The 20,007-nt window shown below is 34.2% G+C and overlaps 6 protein-coding genes across 12 annotated transcripts; 5 read left to right on the top strand and 1 right to left on the bottom strand.

The window, feature by feature from the left end:
- The first annotated feature begins 518 nt into the window (after positions 1-518).
- LOC105649583 (myosin heavy chain-like protein) lies at positions 519-3,876 on the top strand. 3 transcript variants are annotated; one of them, XR_016318968.1, is made up of 10 exons: positions 522-739; positions 854-981; positions 1,078-1,125; positions 1,256-1,369; positions 1,809-1,877; positions 1,987-2,043; positions 2,216-2,371; positions 2,843-2,923; positions 3,062-3,220; positions 3,738-3,876. XR_016318968.1 is itself a non-coding variant. In XM_012236273.4 (9 exons), the coding sequence occupies exons 1-9, from the start codon at positions 604-606 to the stop codon at positions 3,125-3,127; spliced, it is 855 nt and encodes a 284-aa protein (XP_012091663.1). In that variant the 5' UTR covers positions 520-603; the 3' UTR covers positions 3,128-3,476. The 3 variants fall into 3 exon arrangements, 2 of the variants coding, with proteins under 2 accessions (XP_089572822.1, XP_012091663.1); XM_012236273.4 differs by lacking the exon at positions 3,738-3,876 and having other exon boundaries at positions 520-739; positions 3,062-3,476; XM_089716696.1 differs by lacking the exons at positions 2,843-2,923; positions 3,062-3,220 and having other exon boundaries at positions 519-739.
- A 41-nt stretch (positions 3,877-3,917) lies between these two features.
- On the top strand, positions 3,918-4,461 carry LOC105649584 (uncharacterized). Its single transcript, XM_089716697.1, has one exon. The coding sequence runs from the start codon at positions 3,922-3,924 to the stop codon at positions 4,384-4,386; it is 465 nt and encodes a 154-aa protein (XP_089572823.1). The 5' UTR covers positions 3,918-3,921; the 3' UTR covers positions 4,387-4,461.
- Positions 4,462-7,107: 2,646 nt separating this feature from the next.
- On the top strand, positions 7,108-8,246 carry LOC105649582 (protein E6). The gene has a single exon (XM_012236272.4). It carries the CDS (start codon positions 7,168-7,170, stop codon positions 7,999-8,001), a length of 834 nt encoding a protein of 277 aa, XP_012091662.1. The 5' UTR covers positions 7,108-7,167; the 3' UTR covers positions 8,002-8,246.
- Positions 8,247-11,682: 3,436 nt separating this feature from the next.
- Positions 11,683-13,787, top strand: LOC105649581 (uncharacterized). The gene is made up of 3 exons (XM_012236271.4): positions 11,683-11,840; positions 13,013-13,180; positions 13,416-13,787. Exons 1-3 carry the CDS (start codon positions 11,829-11,831, stop codon positions 13,650-13,652), a joined length of 417 nt encoding a protein of 138 aa, XP_012091661.1. The 5' UTR covers positions 11,683-11,828; the 3' UTR covers positions 13,653-13,787.
- Positions 13,788-14,203: 416 nt separating this feature from the next.
- LOC105649580 (protein NUCLEAR FUSION DEFECTIVE 6, mitochondrial) lies at positions 14,204-16,957 on the top strand. 5 transcript variants are annotated; one of them, XR_016318812.1, is made up of 4 exons: positions 14,204-14,451; positions 14,554-14,672; positions 16,245-16,315; positions 16,713-16,957. XR_016318812.1 is itself a non-coding variant. In XM_012236269.4 (3 exons), exons 1-3 carry the CDS (start codon positions 14,291-14,293, stop codon positions 16,718-16,720), a joined length of 288 nt encoding a protein of 95 aa, XP_012091659.1. In that variant the 5' UTR covers positions 14,205-14,290; the 3' UTR covers positions 16,721-16,957. The 5 variants fall into 5 exon arrangements, 3 of the variants coding, with proteins under 3 accessions (XP_012091659.1, XP_012091657.1, XP_012091658.1); XR_016318813.1 differs by lacking the exons at positions 16,245-16,315; positions 16,713-16,957 and adding exons at positions 15,474-15,557; positions 15,661-15,931 and having other exon boundaries at positions 14,205-14,451; XM_012236269.4 differs by lacking the exon at positions 16,245-16,315 and having other exon boundaries at positions 14,205-14,451.
- A 639-nt stretch (positions 16,958-17,596) lies between these two features.
- On the bottom strand, positions 17,597-19,656 carry LOC105649579 (uncharacterized protein At4g28440). The gene is made up of 2 exons (XM_012236266.4): positions 19,249-19,656; positions 17,597-18,117 (listed from the first exon to the last, which is right to left on the bottom strand). Exons 1-2 carry the CDS (start codon positions 19,511-19,513, stop codon positions 17,924-17,926), a joined length of 459 nt encoding a protein of 152 aa, XP_012091656.1. The 5' UTR covers positions 19,514-19,656; the 3' UTR covers positions 17,597-17,923.
- Between the last annotated feature and the right edge of the window lie 351 nt (positions 19,657-20,007).

Raw genomic sequence — 20,007 nt, 5'->3', positions numbered from 1 at the left:
TTAAAGTTTTTTTTTTTTTAAATAACATTTATTTATAAATAAATGTATTTTAGATTCGTATCTAGATATTCTATATCTGTCTCTATTTATATTTATATCTATTTCCATATAAAATATATCTATAAATGGTATTAGTTTTCTCAGTATCTATATTTATCTATATTCATGCATATCTATATCTCCATATGTATACATTTTATCTATCTATATTAAATATTTCTCTTATTATTGACGGTATGCTTGACCTTTTCTTTTTATATTTCATGAATTTATCAAATAAAATAATAATTTATCAATATAATTTCTTCAATCATCTGATCCTTACGGAAATTGGACTAGTATAATTATGTAACTCACGTTAATATTTCATAGGTACGATGTAACTAAGGTCTAAAATATTGCAGATTTACAATGAAAATAATGCAGTAAAAAACAAATAAAAAAGCTAGGCAGAAATCGGGGTGCCTTTGTGATTTACCACGTGTATATCATTCACAATTTAAATTAGCTCATAGTATAAATGGCAGACGACATGTACAAAAAAGATACAGGAGGAGGGTAGTACATAGCTCAGTAAGCGTACGAGCAAAGAAGACAACGACAATGGTGGCCGTTTATCGAATTCTTTTTCCCGCCATAATCTTATCATCTCTATTGGACCTCACATCTGCAGATCAACAGAGCAACCGCCACCTGCTTCTCCAATTGGACGAGGCCAAGCTCAAGATCTCTCAGTTAGGTACCACTCTTTTATTTTTTTTTCTTCTTCTTTTTGATGCGAAATTCAGATTTAGGTTTGTTTTTATGTACTCTAAAACGGAATCCGGAGTGAATCCATTACTTCTATAATCAGAATCTTCTCTCGAGGAAATCATCCAAAAGGTAAATGCTAGAGATGTTTATCTACTGGAGAGAGAGAATCAAATTCAGGAGATGGAGAAGAAGATAAACGATCTGCAATCTGCTCGTTCTAATTTGAAGGTTTATTTTATTTAATTTGATTTTTTAATTATTTGGTGATATGGATGCATCCATGCCTACAACATCTGGAATTTCACTTATGAGCTGTTGCTGTAGGGAGCTTCATTGCCTGTTGATGATAGGATTAAATTGCTAGAAGAAGAGGTTTGTTTCCCTTGCATTTTATTCATTCTGCTTGTACCTCTTTGGATTTTGCTGTTTTAAGTGAAAATGAGTTTGTTGTTTGCGTCATTGAAAGTTCTGCTGACTTGACCGTTAGTGTGATAACGCCTAGGTGCGAGTTCTATGGGAGACTTTGAGAAAGAACAACTTCGATCTTCATGTTTTAGAATCTAAAGCACAAGAAGCTGACGACAGATTAGAAGCAGTAACTTTGCAGGTTGAGAGGGTCAGTATTCTGAAACCCATTGTTATTGATAACCTCTTTCATTGGCTAGATATTTTCATTGTATGAAAGAGACAAAAACAAAAAATCCTTGCAATGTTTAGTAGTTATTCAACCTCCTCACTTATCGTTTTATGTTCTCTCTATTCACATGAAGCAAAATTGTTTGGTTGGATTATCTGATGGAGTGAGTAGTTTGTGGAGATGATCAGCAGTAGAGTGTAGAGTAAATGACAGATGCATTAGCATTCTACATAGCTTTGCAAAGTATGAGGAAGGGAAAGTTTTACATAATTGTTTCTTAAAGAAAGATGATGATCAATTCATTTCTTTTTTTTTTTTTTTTTGAAGGGGGGGGGGGGGGGGGGTGTTAAGAATTCATATTTGTTAGATTAAAGTTTTCAATTTTAGTTATGTAAATTTCCTTTTTCATTGCTTTCAGATGGCGGGCATAGTGTCAGAGCAGTGGATCCAAATTCAACAGTTTGAGCAGGCTCTTCAACTCAGAGAAGTACATTTACAAACAAGCAAATTTTCATATGCTGCTAAGGATTTGTAAAACTAAAGGTTGTATTCTATTTTGTATTCGTAATGATCTATGTCAATTTCCCCTTTTTCAGATGACCATATCAAAGTACCAGAGGCAAATGAGGGCTTCCAGGTGCTCATTCTTGAAGGTGATACTAAAATATTTTTGGTCTTGTATCATATAAAATTTAAATTTTAATATCAGTATGCATTATGAGCAGCAATAATGATTTTTTGAAAATAATAATTTCCTTCTTTTTCAATAATATTCTCTTATGTTAAGGGTTTTGATCTGTTTTCATGCTTTATATGGATTTATAGTTCGCGAAAAACCTTTCCAACATATATCTTCCAAAGTCTCTAGGGCCAATGGGTTCATATTTATTTGGTGAAGATTCTACCTTGGGACCTTACATTTCACGAACCTTACATTTGTTAAAGAGGTTATATTCAACAGCAAAAGAGTACCACCATGAGGTTTGCACTTGCTCTCTTTTCAGTTACCCCATGCTTCATGTCTTAGTTTTCATCTTTCCCCTCTTCTTAAGAAGAAGTTTGTTTTGGCTATTTTTCCTTTGCTACATAACATGCCTGCTAATGTCATTTATTCTTCAAAATATTATCTGATGCTAGCTTGCAAGATGACCTCATTTGATTGGGTTTAATCCTTCATAAGATAGTTCCTTGGTAGCTGGTCTCTCTAAGACAGCTAAATAATTAAGATATAAGTTTTAATAGTGAATGCAGTCTCTTATTTGTATTCTGGTTCATAGTTTGGAAATGATCTGTATTGTATTGGCAAATTATCAATGAAGTGAGCTTAAGCATAATTAGGTCACCATTTTAGTGTCCAGCCCATGCCTTCACTAATGAGGCTGTATAACCCAGGTGTTCCGTAGATACCATTCTGTTGTGTGAATTAAGTTTTGGCTCTCATTTTATTTCTAGCTGCAAGGTTTCGTCAAAGCTGAAATGGACAGGCATGAGTTCACCGCATATCTTGCCAATGAGGAACTAATATTTTTTGTGGTATGTTACTCCATTGTTGTTAGTCCCACCCCCCATGTTCTCTTTTAACTAGAAGTTTGTCTACTGATGAATTCACTGCCTAGTTCTCCAGACAAAACGAATCAACACTCATGGCTTTGAGTTTTGTGAAAACCCCAGGCTTCTGCTTTGATCATCTTCCCAGTATTGAGCGCTTGGATGTTGCTTTCATCGCAATTACAGTAGTCGAGAATTTTACTCCTGGAGGTGGCAGCCTGTATTCTATGGTGGAGGAAAGGATAATGCTCAAGCCGCTACCCAACCCCTCTTCCAATTTATGTAGGTTTTGTGAGGAGCAAAAATGTGGCTTCATCTCTGTATTAGTTCTATGGATCCTTTTGTAATTTTGTTTCCACCATCACTGCTGCTTCTCCTAATAGCTTCACAACGTCTACCTATATATGCCCATTTTGGTTGGGTTTTTGTCTTTTTGACATGAAAAGCTTTACCATTAGGTGTATTAGATTCTAATTTCTGAATGTAACACCATATGCTATGAACTGTACAGAATGGACAATCTGAGTTGCAATTTTAATGTCTGTGAAATGGTCTGATCTAAAGATTATCAACGTGTGTCCAAGTTCTTTTCTGAGAGCTTGAAATTTGTGTTGAAACGTATATTTTTACCTTCCCCCATTAGCATTCATTTCGAAGCATGCTGAGTTGCTTATCAAATGATTTTTGGTTGTGTTCGTTTTTCAATGACTTATTATTTACTTGTCACAGTAATTTATTTACGCTTGAAACAGTAATTTATTTACGCTTGAATCACTTATGCATTCGTTCAATTTTCCAGCTTTGAAGTCACGTTCACGTATACCAAGCAAAGGTGCGAAGGACCATTTAAGCCTTTTACCTTCACAGGCCATTTTGTATAGTATTGCAGGCCTGCCTCGAGTACATCTTAGTCTGTTTCTTAAAGGGTCCATACCCAGAAATAGTTGCAAGAATTTTCATCCACTCTAATCTTATCTTGGAAGATGGAGGACACAACATGGGAGCAGAGACTACAAGCTCTTACTCACATCCTTACCAGCCCTATAACAACGCCAGATCTATATTCTCAATTCTTCATCTCCAACCATGTTCCTTGCTACCTCAATTGGGACTATCCGCCTATCCTCTGCACCAAAGACACCAGATCTTTCCCTTCTCTACATCTGAGATGGGGATTCTCTCTTTTCCTCAAAAGGGTCTCCAGACTAGGGTTTCCTGAGACTTCTTGGCGGTCAAAATGCCCTTATCAACAGCCTCCACCTCTGGTTCTTGCAAAGGGAGTAGAGGAAGCACAGTGGAGTGCTGAGTTTAAAAGAGAGTATGTTAGGAAGAGATTGAGAAGGAAAACACTTGCCAATAATATTCACCCTCTTATTCCTATTTTAGTTCCCAATCTCTTTCTGTTCTCACTTCTGCTTTGGAACCCATTTCCCGATCTTGATTCTTGAGTTGAGAATGACATCAATTGTATTATTGTTTTTGTAATTAAATATATTTTAATAATGAATGTGGCATTTTTGTCATTTCGCTTTGGCTATGGCTTTTTCATTTGAGAATTTTTTTCCTTTTCTTAATCCATGACCTACCCATATGTAGATACGGATGGTCAATTAGATTAAACCTAATTTTGTTATAAACATAAAAATAAATAGGAGTTGATGCTTTTCTATCCTAGTAAAATCATAGTTGGTGAAGAGAAATCAAAATATGGAGGAACAGATAAAAATCAATATCTTTATTCAACTAATCTTTTAATTTTTATTGGGTTTTCCACGTAGCATGTGTAGGTTTTTGATTCTATGGCTGAACACTTGCTGACATTCTAATTTAACATTTTCCATTTTCCCTAACCTAGAAAAGATTCTTTAATCCTTTAGGTATTTTCCTAAGAAGGTGACTATTAGTAGCTAAAGAATGTTAAATTGAAAATAATAAATCAATATCAATAATAATAATTAATAAAACTTAGGATCCTTCAACAACTTCTTTCTTTTTTCTTTTTCTTTTTTATCCTTTTTTTTTTTTTTTTTTGGCACTTTATTTCTAACAATGACAAGCCGCTAATCACGGAACAAACTGCACCTAAACCAAGAAAAAAGGAAAAGAGCAAAAGAGAAAAAGGCACAAAGAGTTTTAGTTAAATGGTAGGCCAAAACGCAGGCTGACCAAAACTTAATTTTAACAATATGATGGGAACGTCGACACTTTGCCAATTTAGCAATGGGATTTTCACTTGTTTTTTCTTCTCCTTCCTTGACTTGGCAACCCTGTGTTAATCAATTTAACCAAACCCTTTTGACTGTTTTATAACTTCTTTCTGTGCTTGTCTCCTCTCATTTTCTTCTGCTAGAACCTATTTTCCAATTGTAAGATGATTAATCACTCATATTATATGGAGAAATTTCCTTTAAAGTCTAAATTTTAAGCATCAAACACATTTTCAAATCACTTTTCTTCATTTTCATCAAATTAATTGACAAAATGTAAATTAAAATATGTGCAGGAAGGTTTAAAAACAAACAATATAGGATTCACCACAACAACTTGTCAGGAAATTTAAAGAAACAAAAAGCTAAAATTAACAGTTCCAAAGAGTTGAGGAGTGATCCCACAAATATTTCTATCATGTGCAATAAAGAAAGGATATAGCTATAGGAACTATTTCACCAAAATGTTCATTATTTTCATTACTTGGTTTGGTAATTTCAGGAACACCCACCAAGAATTGGACATTGCCTAAATGTTGATTAGTTATAGCTAGATATTATCATGTATAAATACAAATCTACATCCATTTATATTCTGAACCAAACACAAGTTTCTATTTAGAAGTTTATTAAATCCAGACAGTTGGAATTCTGATTATACAGGTAACATCTTTTACCTGAACTAACTACTTATTCAACTAACCAAATAAAACTAGTGGATGAGCACCATGGCTGATTTCCCATTTGCAGAATGAATTCCCTAAAATTATGAATTTAATTTTAGTGAACATAAAGTTATCTTGCGCATGCATGTATAAGATGAGATGAACAGGAAAGAACTCTAAAAAGGGTAGGTGTGTGTAATAGATTAGAGAAAGAGAGGAGGAGGAGGGGGCACATGCTGCCTGCACTAAATGCCATTATTGGCTTTGCCCCACTCGCCTCAATCCCCGCATAATTACGCGCCCAACACCTTCTTTTTTTATATATATTTCCACATTTTTATTCAATAATTAATCAATTTTGAAGCTTCTTAGCAATTTCACACTATATTTTTTCTTAATTTTCTTTTTGTTAATTAGCAATATTTCACTTATCCTATCCAAAAAAAAGGAACAGTTATAATTTGAAATTTTACTTTCAATGAGAATTAACAATTCTATAATATAAGAGACTACAACATAAAAAATAAATAAATAAATAAAAAGATAATAAAATTATTATTAAAAAATCTATAATTATATAGCAAATAATATATGTAGCTACATAAAAAGCCTAATTAAATTAAAGTTAAAAATTAAAATGGCTTAAATCATGATGCAATTAAGGGTAAAATTTTCACTTATGGAATGATTTTTTACTTAATTATTAATATTAAACAAAATAAGTTTCACTGATTTTTACATGAAAATTGCCTAAATTTTACAAATTTAGAGATGATTCCAACTTAATTTTCAATATCTGAATTTCACATTTTTCAGCATCATGTCTAATTTGCTACTTTCTTAAAAGGTATCTCATTACTTGGATGCATATATATCTTGATTACCCTTAAATAATCCACTTTGATTTGCTTAAAAGATAAGAAACATAAAGAGAGACAAAGGTAATTAAATCAATTTGATAATTGAGATCTAATTTAGAAATAGGATCACATGAGAGGATCTTAATCTTAAGACAAAACATGTATTTGAATGGGGGATGTTTCTCCACAACATCATTAGATATATTCATAAAATAGTGCCAAAGAAAATCAAATATTACTTAAAAAAAAGCAAACATAATTAACAAGAAACACCCATTCCCTTTGTTAAAGGCTACCTTTGTTAAAGTTTTCTATTCATGGACCACAATCATCGCCTGTTCTTTTCATTTCAAAACTAATTGATTATTAAAATAAATTAATTAATTAGAGATATTAAAGTATAATGCAGAGACCTTTCTATATATAAAGATTACCCCTTCACAAGCTCTTCACTCACTATACACTAAACACTAATAGCTAGCTTCATATCGCCACTCATGGCTCTCTCTCCAAAACTCATTTCCTTCTTTTTTCTCTTGATGACTCCTTTCTTTGTGCAAATTAATGCTAGAGATAGCCAATTCTTTAGCAAGGTCTCTGGCACCACCACCACCACCACCACCGTCGTCAACCCAACCACTACCATTAACAGCAAAGACACAACATTTCCAAACAGAGAAGAAGAGAAATTGAAAAATCAAGAACAAGAACCCACTTTCATGCCAGAAACCCAAAATGGGTATGGGTTATATGGTCAAGAGTCAGATGATCAAGAATCCAACACCCAATTCCCCACCACCACTAAATTGGGAAATGCACCCTACACCACCACCACCGGTTATAGCCCATACAAAACCCAAACCCAAGAAACCTACACCTATTACCCCAACACTAACACCAACCCCAACGCCAACGCCAACTATTACAGTAACGACCAATACAACAACAATGGATATGAAGATCAGCAGCAGCATGAAAACCTGGGGGAAACGAGCTTTCAAGAAAGAAGCTACACCCCTCTTTCTTACCAGAACAACGACAACAACAACAACTATAACAGTTACAATGGTGCAACTGGGTTTAACCAGGAATCGACGAGGCAAGGAATGAGCGACACCAGGTTCTTGGAAAATGGAAAATATTACTATGATCCCAAGAAAGAGAATAGGTATCACCCAAATCAGTTCCAGAATTCAAAAAACAGTGTCAATAAGTATGATACTTACTATAATAATTATAATAATGAGAATACTTATGGTTACAATAAGTACTCCATGGAAAACCAGCAAGAGAACTTCCAAGACAGCCAAGACGAGCAGTACGTGCCTTGATCACTGTAGCTTTTTAATTAATTTTGGCTTAATTTGTGATCATGGGTTGGTGTTGAAGAAAGTGAGATCGGTTCAATTACTATAATGGGTTGGTGTTACAAGGTTAATTTATATATGTTTAGTAGAAAAAGATTGGAAAATTACATAAACTGATTTATTGTGGTATTATTCTTCTTGTTATAATTATCTTGTGATCTTTGTTTAATATTTGCTTTTAAAAATTAAGGTAATATGCTTTTCTTTTCTTTTTTGCTTTGTTATGAAGAATAATTAATTCAATAAAATGTAAATTATAATGAGTTTGTGTTCCTCTTATTTTTATATTATTATTAGAAATTTAATTAGAACCTAACGAGCATCATAAAAAATGTGATTTCAAACCATATTTGTAAAATGAATTCTTTAATAGAAATGAAAATATTCATTTCCTGACATATATTTATCCATTTCTTTTTTTTCTTTGAGGTACGCAGAGGAAAGTAAATAAAGATTAGATTTATTATAGAACAAAATAAACTTGACCGCCAGCCACATAAAATATAGGTCTTCAAAAAACAGACTTTTCTTGAGAATTATCTTTGAAATAAATGGATTTCAGAAAATTTATCTGCAAAACTAGATTCTCATAAAAATTTATTTAAAATTTTATAATGTCATGCAATTGAATATATTTAAGTTATGTTATCATATATAATTGGTGGAAGTTGCAAACATATATATATATATATATATATTTCATTTAATTCCAAACACAATATAGTGTGACCCCTTCTTGGTTCCCTCCAGAAAAGGGGAAAAAGAAATGAAAGAGAGAGGTCATGTGCTACCCACAATGTCCACTTCCCTCATTTCATTTACGCCTTCTCTTTCAAAATCCAACTAAAGTTCCTCAAAAGTCTAGCCATTCCATTGAAGCTGTTGGGGTCCATAAGCCACCTTTACCTACCAAAATATGGTCTTAAAAATTAACCTTAAATGAGACAACATATATTGGTGCAAGCTAATTTAGTTTCTTCTACGGTGCCCTCTTCTTTGAGCTTTATCTATAGACAGTCTTTATTACTCATCACACTAAAACCCAACAAAAATGTGAAGGTTCGAGTCTATAATAATACGAGAGTAAAGCACCTTCCTAGTAGATGTTTGAAATTGATTTTAGTTTAGAAATCTCGTGGTGGTGTATACTAAAATGGAGCAATATACAAATGGTGTGACGTGGGTCATGCAATTCTTATATGGTGGATGCTGAAAGATGGCAATTTGACTTTATTAGTTTGTGCTATGCTGTGTTAGGCATTTGGCAATTGCATGTTAATACATGTGCTTTGTCTATGTCTAGTTCCTTGTCCTAACGCGTCCAAGTAAGGAAGCAAAACCACATTGATAAAAGAAAAATCAAATTGGTTCCTATATTTTCTCAATTTAACCAACCAAATATAAAATAAACTTTGTAATAATTTTCCATTCACAGTCGTCAGTGATTGGACTGATCCTTTCTAGATTAATCTAGATATGATATGGTCACCCCTGGCTTGACAATTCAAGTAGCAACATATGATATGGTCACCAACTCACTCACCCGCTCTACAAAACCTCTTCAAGTAGCAATTGACATTCAGCAATCAGCACGTCCGCCGCCGTGAATGGTGGGCTGACCATCAAACTTCACTTTCTTTTCTCCAGCTTAATCTGCAGTCTTTTTGTTTTTCCTCTTTTTGACTTTTTAACTCACTCTCCTTTTGCTATTTGATAGTTGAACCCACTTCATCACATCCTAATCTTATCAACCGCGTGAATTTAAAAGGGGAATAAATGATTAAACATATCAATTAAGCAAATAAATTTTGATCTTTTTTAAAAAAAGAAAAGGGGATGATTGTCTCATTTATCTTATAAAAATACCTTTGCGCTTCATTATCAAGTGTGTAAAATGAGATTTTAAATATTATATTAAATTTATATTTTTAATTTAACTATAAATACGTAATTTATTTTGAGATTTACGGATTATAAGATCAAAATTTAAACTTTAATTTTGCAATGGTATGATCCTATCCCAACTAATTTGGGAACAAATGAAGAGGAAATGATAAACCATCTTTCTATGGAGCCCTAATTCATAAAAATAAATAAAATTAGGAAGGTGTAATTGTACAAGCAGTACTCGTGGTGTTGGGTAAGGTAAGGGGTGGGGCCAATTGAGAGATATAATAGTGATCTGTTCGATAATCATTTCCACCCACTATTGTTGCCCACACCGCTGTCTTTTTAACATCATTTTGTCCATTTCATCAACTTTATTAGTACTATTATAAATTATGTTTATGTTCAATAATCATTTCCTCCCTTGTAGTCGTAGGGGAACCTACAGTCTTAATTATATCGCATGCAATCGATTTTCAGTGGGCCAATCCATGCATATACATATTGGGCCAAAAAGCCTGATCGACGATCGCCCACAATTTACTACTATTCATTTGATGGGCTTTTCATTTTAGATTAATGGGCTTTTCTTTAAATTGCTACCAAATCCAACCGCCAATAATGACCATTGACCACGCACTTGCTTGCTTTATCACTGATTCAAATGTATTATTTTACTAATAATTTCGATAATCATATGCTAAATATATTTAGTTTGAACGTCTAGTCATTGTTGATGTAACCAACTAATTAATTATGCCAAACCTTTAATACCAGTACTAGTATAGTTAATTAGAAGAAGAAACATAATACGTGGCGGGTGATTTAGGTAATTGATTATGTCGGCGTCGTAAGGGAAAGGTCAAAGTTTGCTTAACAAAACACCAAAACATTGCTTTTGTGTGCCCATGTCACAGCCACGTGTACACAAATAATAAATAAAAATTAAAAAAAAAAAATTACACACTTGAATTTTTTGGCGTTTACTGATAATGATCTATTATTATTTGTTTTAGTAGATCTACGTGTATATTGATGGGATGGGCCCCTCAACCTATATATGACCCATACATTTGTAGTTTCAGCCTCATTGTTGTCGTTGCCACGGTGAAATGCTAATAAATGGCCATACTAATATTATTAATAAATAACAATGGTTTGAGACACGAATATTTAAACCAGCATTTAAATGAATTTTAAAATGCTAAAAATAATAAATTTTAATAAAAATATATTTCAAAATTTTCTGATACTTAATAAATATCTGATCATAAACTCGGAAAAGCATGAATTTTCCGGTTAATTTCAAGTTGAAGTGTCTAAATGATGTGTCGTTTTAGCTTGATTGTCGGACTATGCAAGATTACAGATACAACAAACAGGTTTAATTTCTTGCCACCACCAACCAATAATAACATAGCTTTAAGTTCTTGTAAAAAAATTCTACCTTCATAAGACGTATGCTATATGGTTTCTTCTCCTAACTTTGAGTTAAAAATTTCAACTAATCAATCGTTAGCAGGTAGCATAGAACTCGTCACCTGAAATTCTGAGTCAATAAAGTGAACGGCCCTCGATCATGATTCCTTATTGAACTTCTCACTCGGGACCGTCGGATTGATTGATTAATTAATTTTGTTTTATACTTCAAATCTGGCGGTAAATTAACGGTTACTCAGTTGTTTTTATAGTTTGAACCAAAGTAACTTCAAAAGCTGCACATCTAAAGTGGGACCCAAGTTTATTGATTAACTCATTTCTATGGAGGAATTTTATGGAAGACTTCAAAGACGAAAATTCAGTTCATTGGTCTTGTCATGTACAATTCTTTCTTTCTTACTAATTGTCTGCAAGAAGTATCATCACCCTTCCATTTCCTTTCCTTGTGGGAGCTGTAGGCATCTATGGCAACCCAGGTAATAGCCATTCCGTTTTTCTTGTTTTTCATAAATCAGTTATTCTGATTCTTGATTGTGTATCTGCAAATTTTGGAATGTTTCTTCTTCTTTTTTTTTTTTTTTTTTTTTTTTTTTTTTTTTTATTGTACTGTCGGTGAAAAGAACCTGTTCATAATCATGGGTTTTGTTAGTTCTATCTTTTTGGGGAAAACTTTTTGATGTGTTGTTTTTGATGGGTTAATCTTTTGTTACTATATGATTGGTTTTATAAGTGTTTCTGTTTATGGGTGAATGAGATAGATTTTCCTGATATGGCAATTCTAATCATTTCCTAAATGGGCTTAAGGTGTTTAATCATTCCTGATTTGATGAATCACATGGGATTTGGGGGAAACATTTCTGCAGTATATGTGATCAAAGTATGGTGTTTTCTTTTTTCTTTTAAGTGGTTGGTTAGGTACTCAAGTGTCTGTTTGGTCCATTTCATGATTATTATTAGCCTTTTTATTCCATAGCTTTGTCTGCTGCCACCAAATGCAATTAGGAGATAAGAAAAGGAAAAGTGAAAAAACAGTTCTGGTTGCGGCCAAAATGCAATAAAGCTGGAAACTAAACTTTGTTTATCCAAAAACAATGAGGTTGGTTCAATGGAACTGGAGTCTCATCGAGGCCATGAGACTGCAAGTTTGGCTCTAGCAAAAACCAGTTAACTGAAAAAAATGTATGGACAGCAATGTGTTGGATTTTCTGTTGAAAGCTAAATTTTGCAGGATATACTATTCCTGATGAATATAAGTTTTAATTTATATAGATGTTAAAAATTCTTTTCTTGTTTGATGTTTAGAGCAGATGAACTGAGATTCGCATAGTCCTAGCTAGAAATACTAATTTTCTTTCATTGTTTCTTTAAAAATTCTTAACATTACTGGCCTTTCTTTGTAAATCTACCCTACTTTTACCTATGGCTTTGCTCTTTTATTGGAAGGAAAGTATTTCCTCCTGCTAAAAGTGTTAAATTCATACCAATTATTGAACAAGAACTTGGCATTTCAGTTTTCTTCTCTTTTTCCGATTTCTCTGGGTATGAATTAAAGATTCTGGATAGTTAATAAAAACGTTAGTAATGTTGGATTTACTGCAATAATAATAAGTTGACAAATAGCTGCTGTGTTATTTAATGTCTCTTCCAGGAAATTGAGACATCGAGTGGATGGCCACTAGGGCTAGAGATCATGAACATGAGGCTTCAAGTTCGAGTTATGGAAAGTGTACAGGCTGCTCCTGCAGAACTATATTCAAATGCACGCTCGCGATCGCCCAGTTTTTCTTCATTCTCATCCTCCAACCTTGATACTGAGGTGAATTGGCTACTTTTTATTTTTCCAATTTCTTGAATTACTAGTAGGCTAATAGGCTAATTGGTAGTAGCTCAACGATCGAGTGTTTGTTTTATAATATTACAAGATTCCTAACAGAACTTAGGTGAATAGGCTATAAAACTTGTAATATTTGCTTATGCTATTATCCTAACTTTGCTTCCATTTGAATAATTTCTTATGTCAAAACCAAAATTTTGGTTATCTGCGAGCATAGTCCACAGCATCCTTCTTCCAAGACCATAGTGTGTCATTGGGCCGGCTAATCGGAATCCGACCAGGCAATGGAGACTTTTACTTCCCTAGAAGAATTCACTTAGATGAATGGGAAGGGAAATCTGTAAGGTCAGTCAACTCTGAAGTTTCCACAACACACAGATCAGAAATGTCTCAAGGAATTTGCATTCCCCTACTAGAAAAGATGAGCAGAAGCAGGAGCAAAACAAAACGATGAGTTTTAGTGGTAAGGGCGTAACAAAGGGAATAAACACCATTCAATTCTGTTCTGCTATGTTCTGTATTCAGAAGAATCTATTGTACATTGTCAATTGATTTTCTAATTCACACTCAAAATGGAGAGCATTGTTTCTGTTTTTGCATTTATTAATAATTTGATTATGGAATAATAGAAGGACATCAAGAGAGCGGGAAGGCTTTTCGGCCCAATATATACTAACCTTGGTACTATTTATGCCATGGTCGGCCCATTTAACCTTTTCCTTTCACACCGGTTCTCCGAATTGACTCGTTGGGTCGGCCGAGTTTAATAACTATACTTTCAGGTTTAATATAACTATATTGGGTCGGCCCAATATATTAGGTTACGGAATTAATGCATTTATCAAAAAGACAGATGAAATTTTAATTAGATAAACTTCAGAGACTAAATAGTACTTTTATGAAGTATAATGAATGGATTTGGTCTAAACATGATCGAAGGGACCACAATAATCCACGTGAGTTAGATGCATTGAAGTTCTATACACATAGATACACACAAAAGTAAACACCTTTTTAGACCTCCTCTGCAAAACCCCATTGCGTCGCCAAAACCCTCGAAGCTAAGATCTCTACTGGATAATCCCGTTAACTATGTCCGCCACCGCAGCCGCCAGGTCTGTCCTCCGCTCCACAGCCTTCCGAGCAACTAGAATTGCCTCCGGACTCAAACCCGGACCCGGAAGCAAAACAGCTTTCTCTCCATTCCGTACCTCTAACTCTAAGCCAAATACTCTTTCTCAACGTATCTTCAGGTAAAAAATTCAAACCACAACTCAATCTTCTTGAATTAAGAAGAAGTCATGTGCTTTTGAGCTCAAATTTTAATATTTTCTTTTGGGTTTTAAATTTGAAAGGTCACCAATGGAGATAAGCTGCTGTGTGGAGACGATGCTTCCATATCACACTGCAACTGCTTCTGCTTTACTCACTTCAATGATATCCGTCTCGCGCCGCAGCTGTTGGACCCCTGAAGGTAATTATAAATATAAACATGCGTGAATATGTGTTTACTTGCGTGCCTTTTTCATTTTCTGGCATGCAGCATAGTATTGCATTGGTTGGTGATATGGATATACTTTCTGTGGTTGTTTTTTTGTTACTTATTCTCAAACCCTGTGATTATAGCTTTGTGGGGATGTTTAAACTTTCCAATTCGCATTTGGATGAAGCTCATAATATATTGTGTCTTATGGATACACGGGAGTTGAATATTAAAAACCTGATACTTTATAGGATAATATGGAACAGTTGCATAGTTGGGATGGTTTGAAGTGAATGGAAATGAAGCAAAGGTTCTATTTTTAATTGTGCTTCATGGTTTGATTGAGAGTTTGGTTTTTTTGGGGGGATGATGGTAGTTCGCAGGCAGTGACTTGGTTAAGGGAGCTCACTGCAGCTATACCATAAGCAAGTATTTATAGGTAAATGTCACTGCTTATGAGACTTCTCTTGTTGGATTGGAATAGTAATAGAAGGAAAGGGTGTTAAAATCTATCATCTTAGCACTACCGACTCCTTTTTTCTAGGACTTTTCTGTGACTGAAAACGCAGAAGACTGATGGAGACTCTTTATAGAGAAGAAAATTGTAAAACTAATACTAAATTGTTAAGTTAAAAGAATTGCATATATGGCATGCATATCTAACTTGTTAGATACCTTTACTAGTGGTTTTTCTTTTGTTGGAGCCTCGATATAGCAGCTGTCAAACTCTTTTTTCAGATTTATTTTACAAATTTGTCTTCTGATCCTTTGGAAACCCTTTTGTTTTATTAGGTGTCTAGGGAAGGGGGGAACATTGCAGGCCTAGATATATGATTAGTAGCCTATGAGGAAGTCTTCAGTACTGAAACCGTTGTGGTTTGAATCTTGCTTCTTTCTACATCAAGATTTTGGATATTATTCTTTTGAGTAGTCTCATCTGTCTCTGCTTCTCTCCCATGTATTCTTCTTCCTTTTGTAGGGCAATACAAGCCTAGATGAAGACCAAGCAACCAAAGATGGAGTCATTTGGATTCTTTTGTTGTCAACTTTTTCTGGTGTTGGAGAATTTTGTTTTAAGTAGTTACTGAGGAGGTGGCTCTTCTAGAAATAATTTTTAGAGTTGAAATATTTAACTTTTTATCTTCAAATTTCATGGAGTTTGTGAAGTTTATTTGTTCCTAAATCCTCTTTTCTTTATATACTGGAAACAAATAATCTAAGTTGCATATGCAATTGTTTTTTGTTGTCCATGTAACTATTGCACTAGATTTCTGTCGTAGAGAACACCATTTTAGCAAAGGACAAATCAACATACATATCTCAAATTATCTTTCCATCGTAATGCGTAAAATTTGTCATATATTCATGTTGGTTGGTAAAGATGATGTTTCTTTACATATATAGCTCCAATTCCTTGTGAATTTTCATGTTAAAAGAAACTTTAGAACAATTAGATGGATGCAAAAGTATATTATTTCCTGAATGAATCTAAAATGATTCTTTCCTTGCATTTATTTTCATATAATCATATGAGGGTCATACTAATTCGTTGTATTCACTCAGATTGCAATGATGATGTATGATGAATGTCAGAGGGTTCAAGCGAAGTTTTTGTAGATGCACTCAGTGAAAAGGTGGTGAAATAAAGCTTGTCTTAGGGTTTTAGATGTTTCTTGCTGTTTATAAAGCTAAAAACATGGTAAAAGATAATCATATGATTATTTGAGAAATGAAGAAAATGGTATTCTGATTAAGAAAAGATATTTAAGATGCCCTTTTGTTTTCTGAATTTGATCTCCTGTCCTAGAAAACAAGTTTCTTTTGCAGCTACCTTTAGCTCTCATTGGCTTGTACTTATTCTTGCTGCCTTGATTGGAGATATTCTTTATCTATATCTCTTGATTGCCTTTGATTTGGGTTGGAAATAAGTCTTAAAGCTGTTATACGACTTCTTATTGTTGCTTTTAGCAATTTGGCTTGAAGGTAAAATTGTGACTCATTTCTGTTACGGTGCCTCCTGTATTGTTGTAGATGGATGATTGTTCTTTATTTGGATGCGGTGCATTGGTTCGTAGTTTTTCATGGATTTCAATGGACTTTCTTATCTTTGCTTGAGGCATTATTCTCCTCGGTGGAATGAGAAAAGAAAAAAGGCTGTTCTACAAGCATATGGTAGTGGTATCTCGTGGAATGGAAACAGATATGTTTTTGTATTCTATCTTCTGAACATGGATAATAACTGGATTGCATCTTTTTTATGCAAGTAATCTCTCCCACTCTCTCGCGTTGTTCGATTGATAGTCATAAGTTAACTAAGCCTAATAAACGTCAAATCCACTTGGCCTGGTTTAATGAGTGGCGACAATTCTGGGCATTTGTCCTGAACAAGGATGAATAATGTATTTATATATGATGTTTCTTCGATTGGAACCAGGAAGACGCATGCAAAATCAAATATTGCCGGCATTTTCTATCTTCATTCTGTATCCAATAAATAATGTATGAACATAATAAACACTGGTAATATTTATTCGGTTCGATTACTACGTACGACAAACGTTACGAGAAATTAAATAATAGATACAGAGCTGAGCGGAGGCATTTATCCATTGCAAAACACTTTTCATCAAATTATTGCAGGATGTGAAATTCTCAAATGAGGAGGACTAAGGGCCACCCTTATCACATTATGGTAGCAACAAGGACAGTCCACCCACTAGTACCATTAACATTGCATAACGTTACGAAGAATTTGTTCTAAGCCCAAGCATACACGCGTATGAAGGATAAAACATAAGAACTTAAAAAAGATCAGGTTGATTGGTGACAGCTAAGAAACATGAAATATGGAATCAGGATTTAGGGCGGAACATAATAAATAATTAACCACTTAAAAAAAAAAAAGATGATGAGCATAAAGCAAATAGATAACAGGAATTTTACTATTAACACATATTTTGATTCCAAGTTCAGTGTGCGCTGGTTCCCTTCACAAGATAGAAGCAAGTGACAATCCCTTCACCACTTAAATGACGTTAAACAATCCTAATAGATGTTAACAAAGTTAAAATGAAAAGACTAACCAATTTCAGGGACATTTGTATACCAAACCCAACTGTCATTGAAATTATACCTTAATAGCACCCCATTCCACAGGAAGAAATAGTAGAAACAACTACCAGGCTTTTAAATTCACAAAACACTATGGATGTATTAAACTGATGATCTCTACAGCCCTTCCCTCACTCTTCAGCAGCCACAGTCACTAATTCATACTCAACCAGCGACAGATTATTATCCTCTTTTACAACAAATTTGGCAGGTTCAGTGACCTCAATGCGGCCCCATTTGTCAACAGCTAGCCTCATAGAACCCTTAAACATATCAATCTTCGCATTCCGGAGAATAACAGTGGTCCCTGGCTTCATCAAGTCAACTGCAACACATACAGCCATCATTATTATCAATGAAGTATGAGAACTCGACAGTGAGAGTCACGAAGCTTATAACTCATTAGAAATTCTTCTGTTCTTTTTACTCTTTTGGAAGAAATATAAGCAATTAAAACAAAACCAACCAGCTAACAGAGCTCAATTTCCAAATTAACAAAAACTGATGAACCTAGACTACTCCATCAATGCCTTTCATTGCCAAGCTGAAACATATTGGTAACGAAAGCATAGTGACAGACACAAATATGGAAGAAGAAATGCCAAAACACAAGGGAAGAAATTGGAAAGAAATAAACCAAATGACAAAATCAATATACATTAGTACTAACTTTTATCATCTAAAATGTGGAAAAGGTAAATAGGATTTCTGATCCCCAAACAGTTGATTCTTATGTGTTATTTTCTCTACAGGCTGTGAAGGGTAACATAAGCATATGCAGTCAATTCTGAAGCCGTGATCCTTAGCATCAGAGTGTAGAGCAAGTGACCGTCGCTTAACTCACCAAGAAAAAAAAGGAAAAGGAAAATGCATACAATCCTACCAATCTTAAAAGGTTCAATTTCTTAAATCGAGAACCAGAACAGGGATTGAATTGCATTGACAATTTAGCCATTCTTTCAGTGTTCACATACTCTAAAACATATTAATTTCAATTTGGAACTTAACTATCCAAACACCAAGCTAAAATGAGCCCCTAAATTGGAGATTAATATGGAAACCAACACTGTAAAAACACTGAGTCTAAATTGTGTTCGGAAGGCAAAGAGGGGGAAAAGGAAATGAAATCGGTAAAGGCAACTCCAATTTATCACAAGAACGGCTAAACTTAGCATCAAAACAGATAATAGAAACGACCCACCAAAACTTAAAAACTACATAGAACAAGTGCTTGAGTTCATTAAAGCATTAAACCCCAGCCAAATCAACACATCAATCCACATAGAATAAACCAATCGCATACAAAAAAATTAGCAAAGCAAAAACGATCACAAGAACTCTAACTTTTCCACATACACGCATATTTTACATACATTTAAAAGTATAGACACAATTTTTAAACAAATCTATAGATGCCAGTGGTTTTAAAGATAAAAGCAAGAAATGAAGATTATACCTTGATCGTTACGGGCGGTGAAGAGGATCGTGCCAGTCTCATCACCGATGAGACACTCGGCGATGCGGGTATTGCGGAGGCGGTTAGAAGCGGCGGCGGTGGGTCGACCCTTCTGCAAAACAGTGTTGGAGGTCAATACCTTGGCGATCAGGGTATGGCCGTTGGTTCCTGGCTTAAGCTGATCCACTTTAATAAAAACTGGTTTTCTCTTCTCTATCTTGTTTGTGTTTCCCTGCAGCTGCTGATTTGTTGTCGTTGTTGCCATTGATTTTGATTCGGACTTGAAAGCTACGTTCCTGTTTCTGGGTTGAATTAATTTTGTTTACGTTTTAGAGAAAACCCTAAAGACAGCGATCCCAGATTTTCAATTGGAAAGAGAACAACCAGAATTTGTTGGCCACGAAATACTGTTGCCTTTTATACTGCCGTTTTATGCTTTTTACTCGCCGTTTTTAATTTGAAGACGACATGGCGTTTTTTACGAAGCTCACTGGTAGTGGTAGAGTAGTTTAGTCAAAGTCTCAGAGAGCGAAATGTAAAAATGGAATCATTGATTCATTGGAGAAATCAATTTTGGCTGTTACGATGAAATTTATTTTCTGCCTCAAAACGACAGGAGTCCCTTACTGAAAGGTTCGGATGATTTTAGGCATCTTGTCTCAATTTTCTGTCCATCCATTATCGATAGTAATAATATCAATATGCACCTTTTATTTTATTTGTTTTTTCTAATTTTAAAAATATGATATGAAAATGTTT

The sequence above is a fragment of the Jatropha curcas genome, chromosome 11 (genome assembly GCF_041381405.1).
Source record: "Jatropha curcas cultivar XTBG-Jc1 chromosome 11, XTBG_Jcur_1.0, whole genome shotgun sequence".
Lineage (NCBI taxonomy): Eukaryota > Viridiplantae > Streptophyta > Magnoliopsida > Malpighiales > Euphorbiaceae > Jatropha > Jatropha curcas.
The sequence above is the reverse complement of the archived record's forward strand: the minus strand, read 5'-3'. Positions and strand labels throughout refer to the sequence as shown.

Excerpts from the sequence above, each read along its gene's own strand:
- LOC105649580 (XM_012236267.4), top strand. The coding sequence starts at position 14,291 with ATGTCCGCCACCGCAGCCGCCAGGTCTGTCCTCCGCTCCACAGCCTTC. Across the intron at positions 14,452-14,553 it reads CTTTCTCAACGTATCTTCAG|GTCACCAATGGAGATAAGCT; the intron begins GTAAAAAATTCA and ends TAAATTTGAAAG. Across the intron at positions 14,673-16,244 it reads CAGCTGTTGGACCCCTGAAG|ATTGCAATGATGATGTATGA; the intron begins GTAATTATAAAT and ends GTATTCACTCAG.
- LOC105649582 (XM_012236272.4), top strand. The coding sequence starts at position 7,168 with ATGGCTCTCTCTCCAAAACTCATTTCCTTCTTTTTTCTCTTGATGACT.
- LOC105649584 (XM_089716697.1), top strand. The coding sequence starts at position 3,922 with ATGGAGGACACAACATGGGAGCAGAGACTACAAGCTCTTACTCACATC.
- LOC105649581 (XM_012236271.4), top strand. Across the intron at positions 13,181-13,415 it reads CCTCCAACCTTGATACTGAG|TCCACAGCATCCTTCTTCCA; the intron begins GTGAATTGGCTA and ends CTGCGAGCATAG.
- LOC105649579 (XM_012236266.4), bottom strand. The coding sequence starts at position 19,513 with ATGGCAACAACGACAACAAATCAGCAGCTGCAGGGAAACACAAACAAG. Across the intron at positions 18,118-19,248 it reads CACCGCCCGTAACGATCAAG|TTGACTTGATGAAGCCAGGG; the intron begins GTATAATCTTCA and ends TATGTGTTGCAG.
- LOC105649583 (XM_012236273.4), top strand. The coding sequence starts at position 604 with ATGGTGGCCGTTTATCGAATTCTTTTTCCCGCCATAATCTTATCATCT. Across the intron at positions 1,126-1,255 it reads TTAAATTGCTAGAAGAAGAG|GTGCGAGTTCTATGGGAGAC; the intron begins GTTTGTTTCCCT and ends GATAACGCCTAG. Across the intron at positions 2,044-2,215 it reads CCAGGTGCTCATTCTTGAAG|TTCGCGAAAAACCTTTCCAA; the intron begins GTGATACTAAAA and ends ATGGATTTATAG.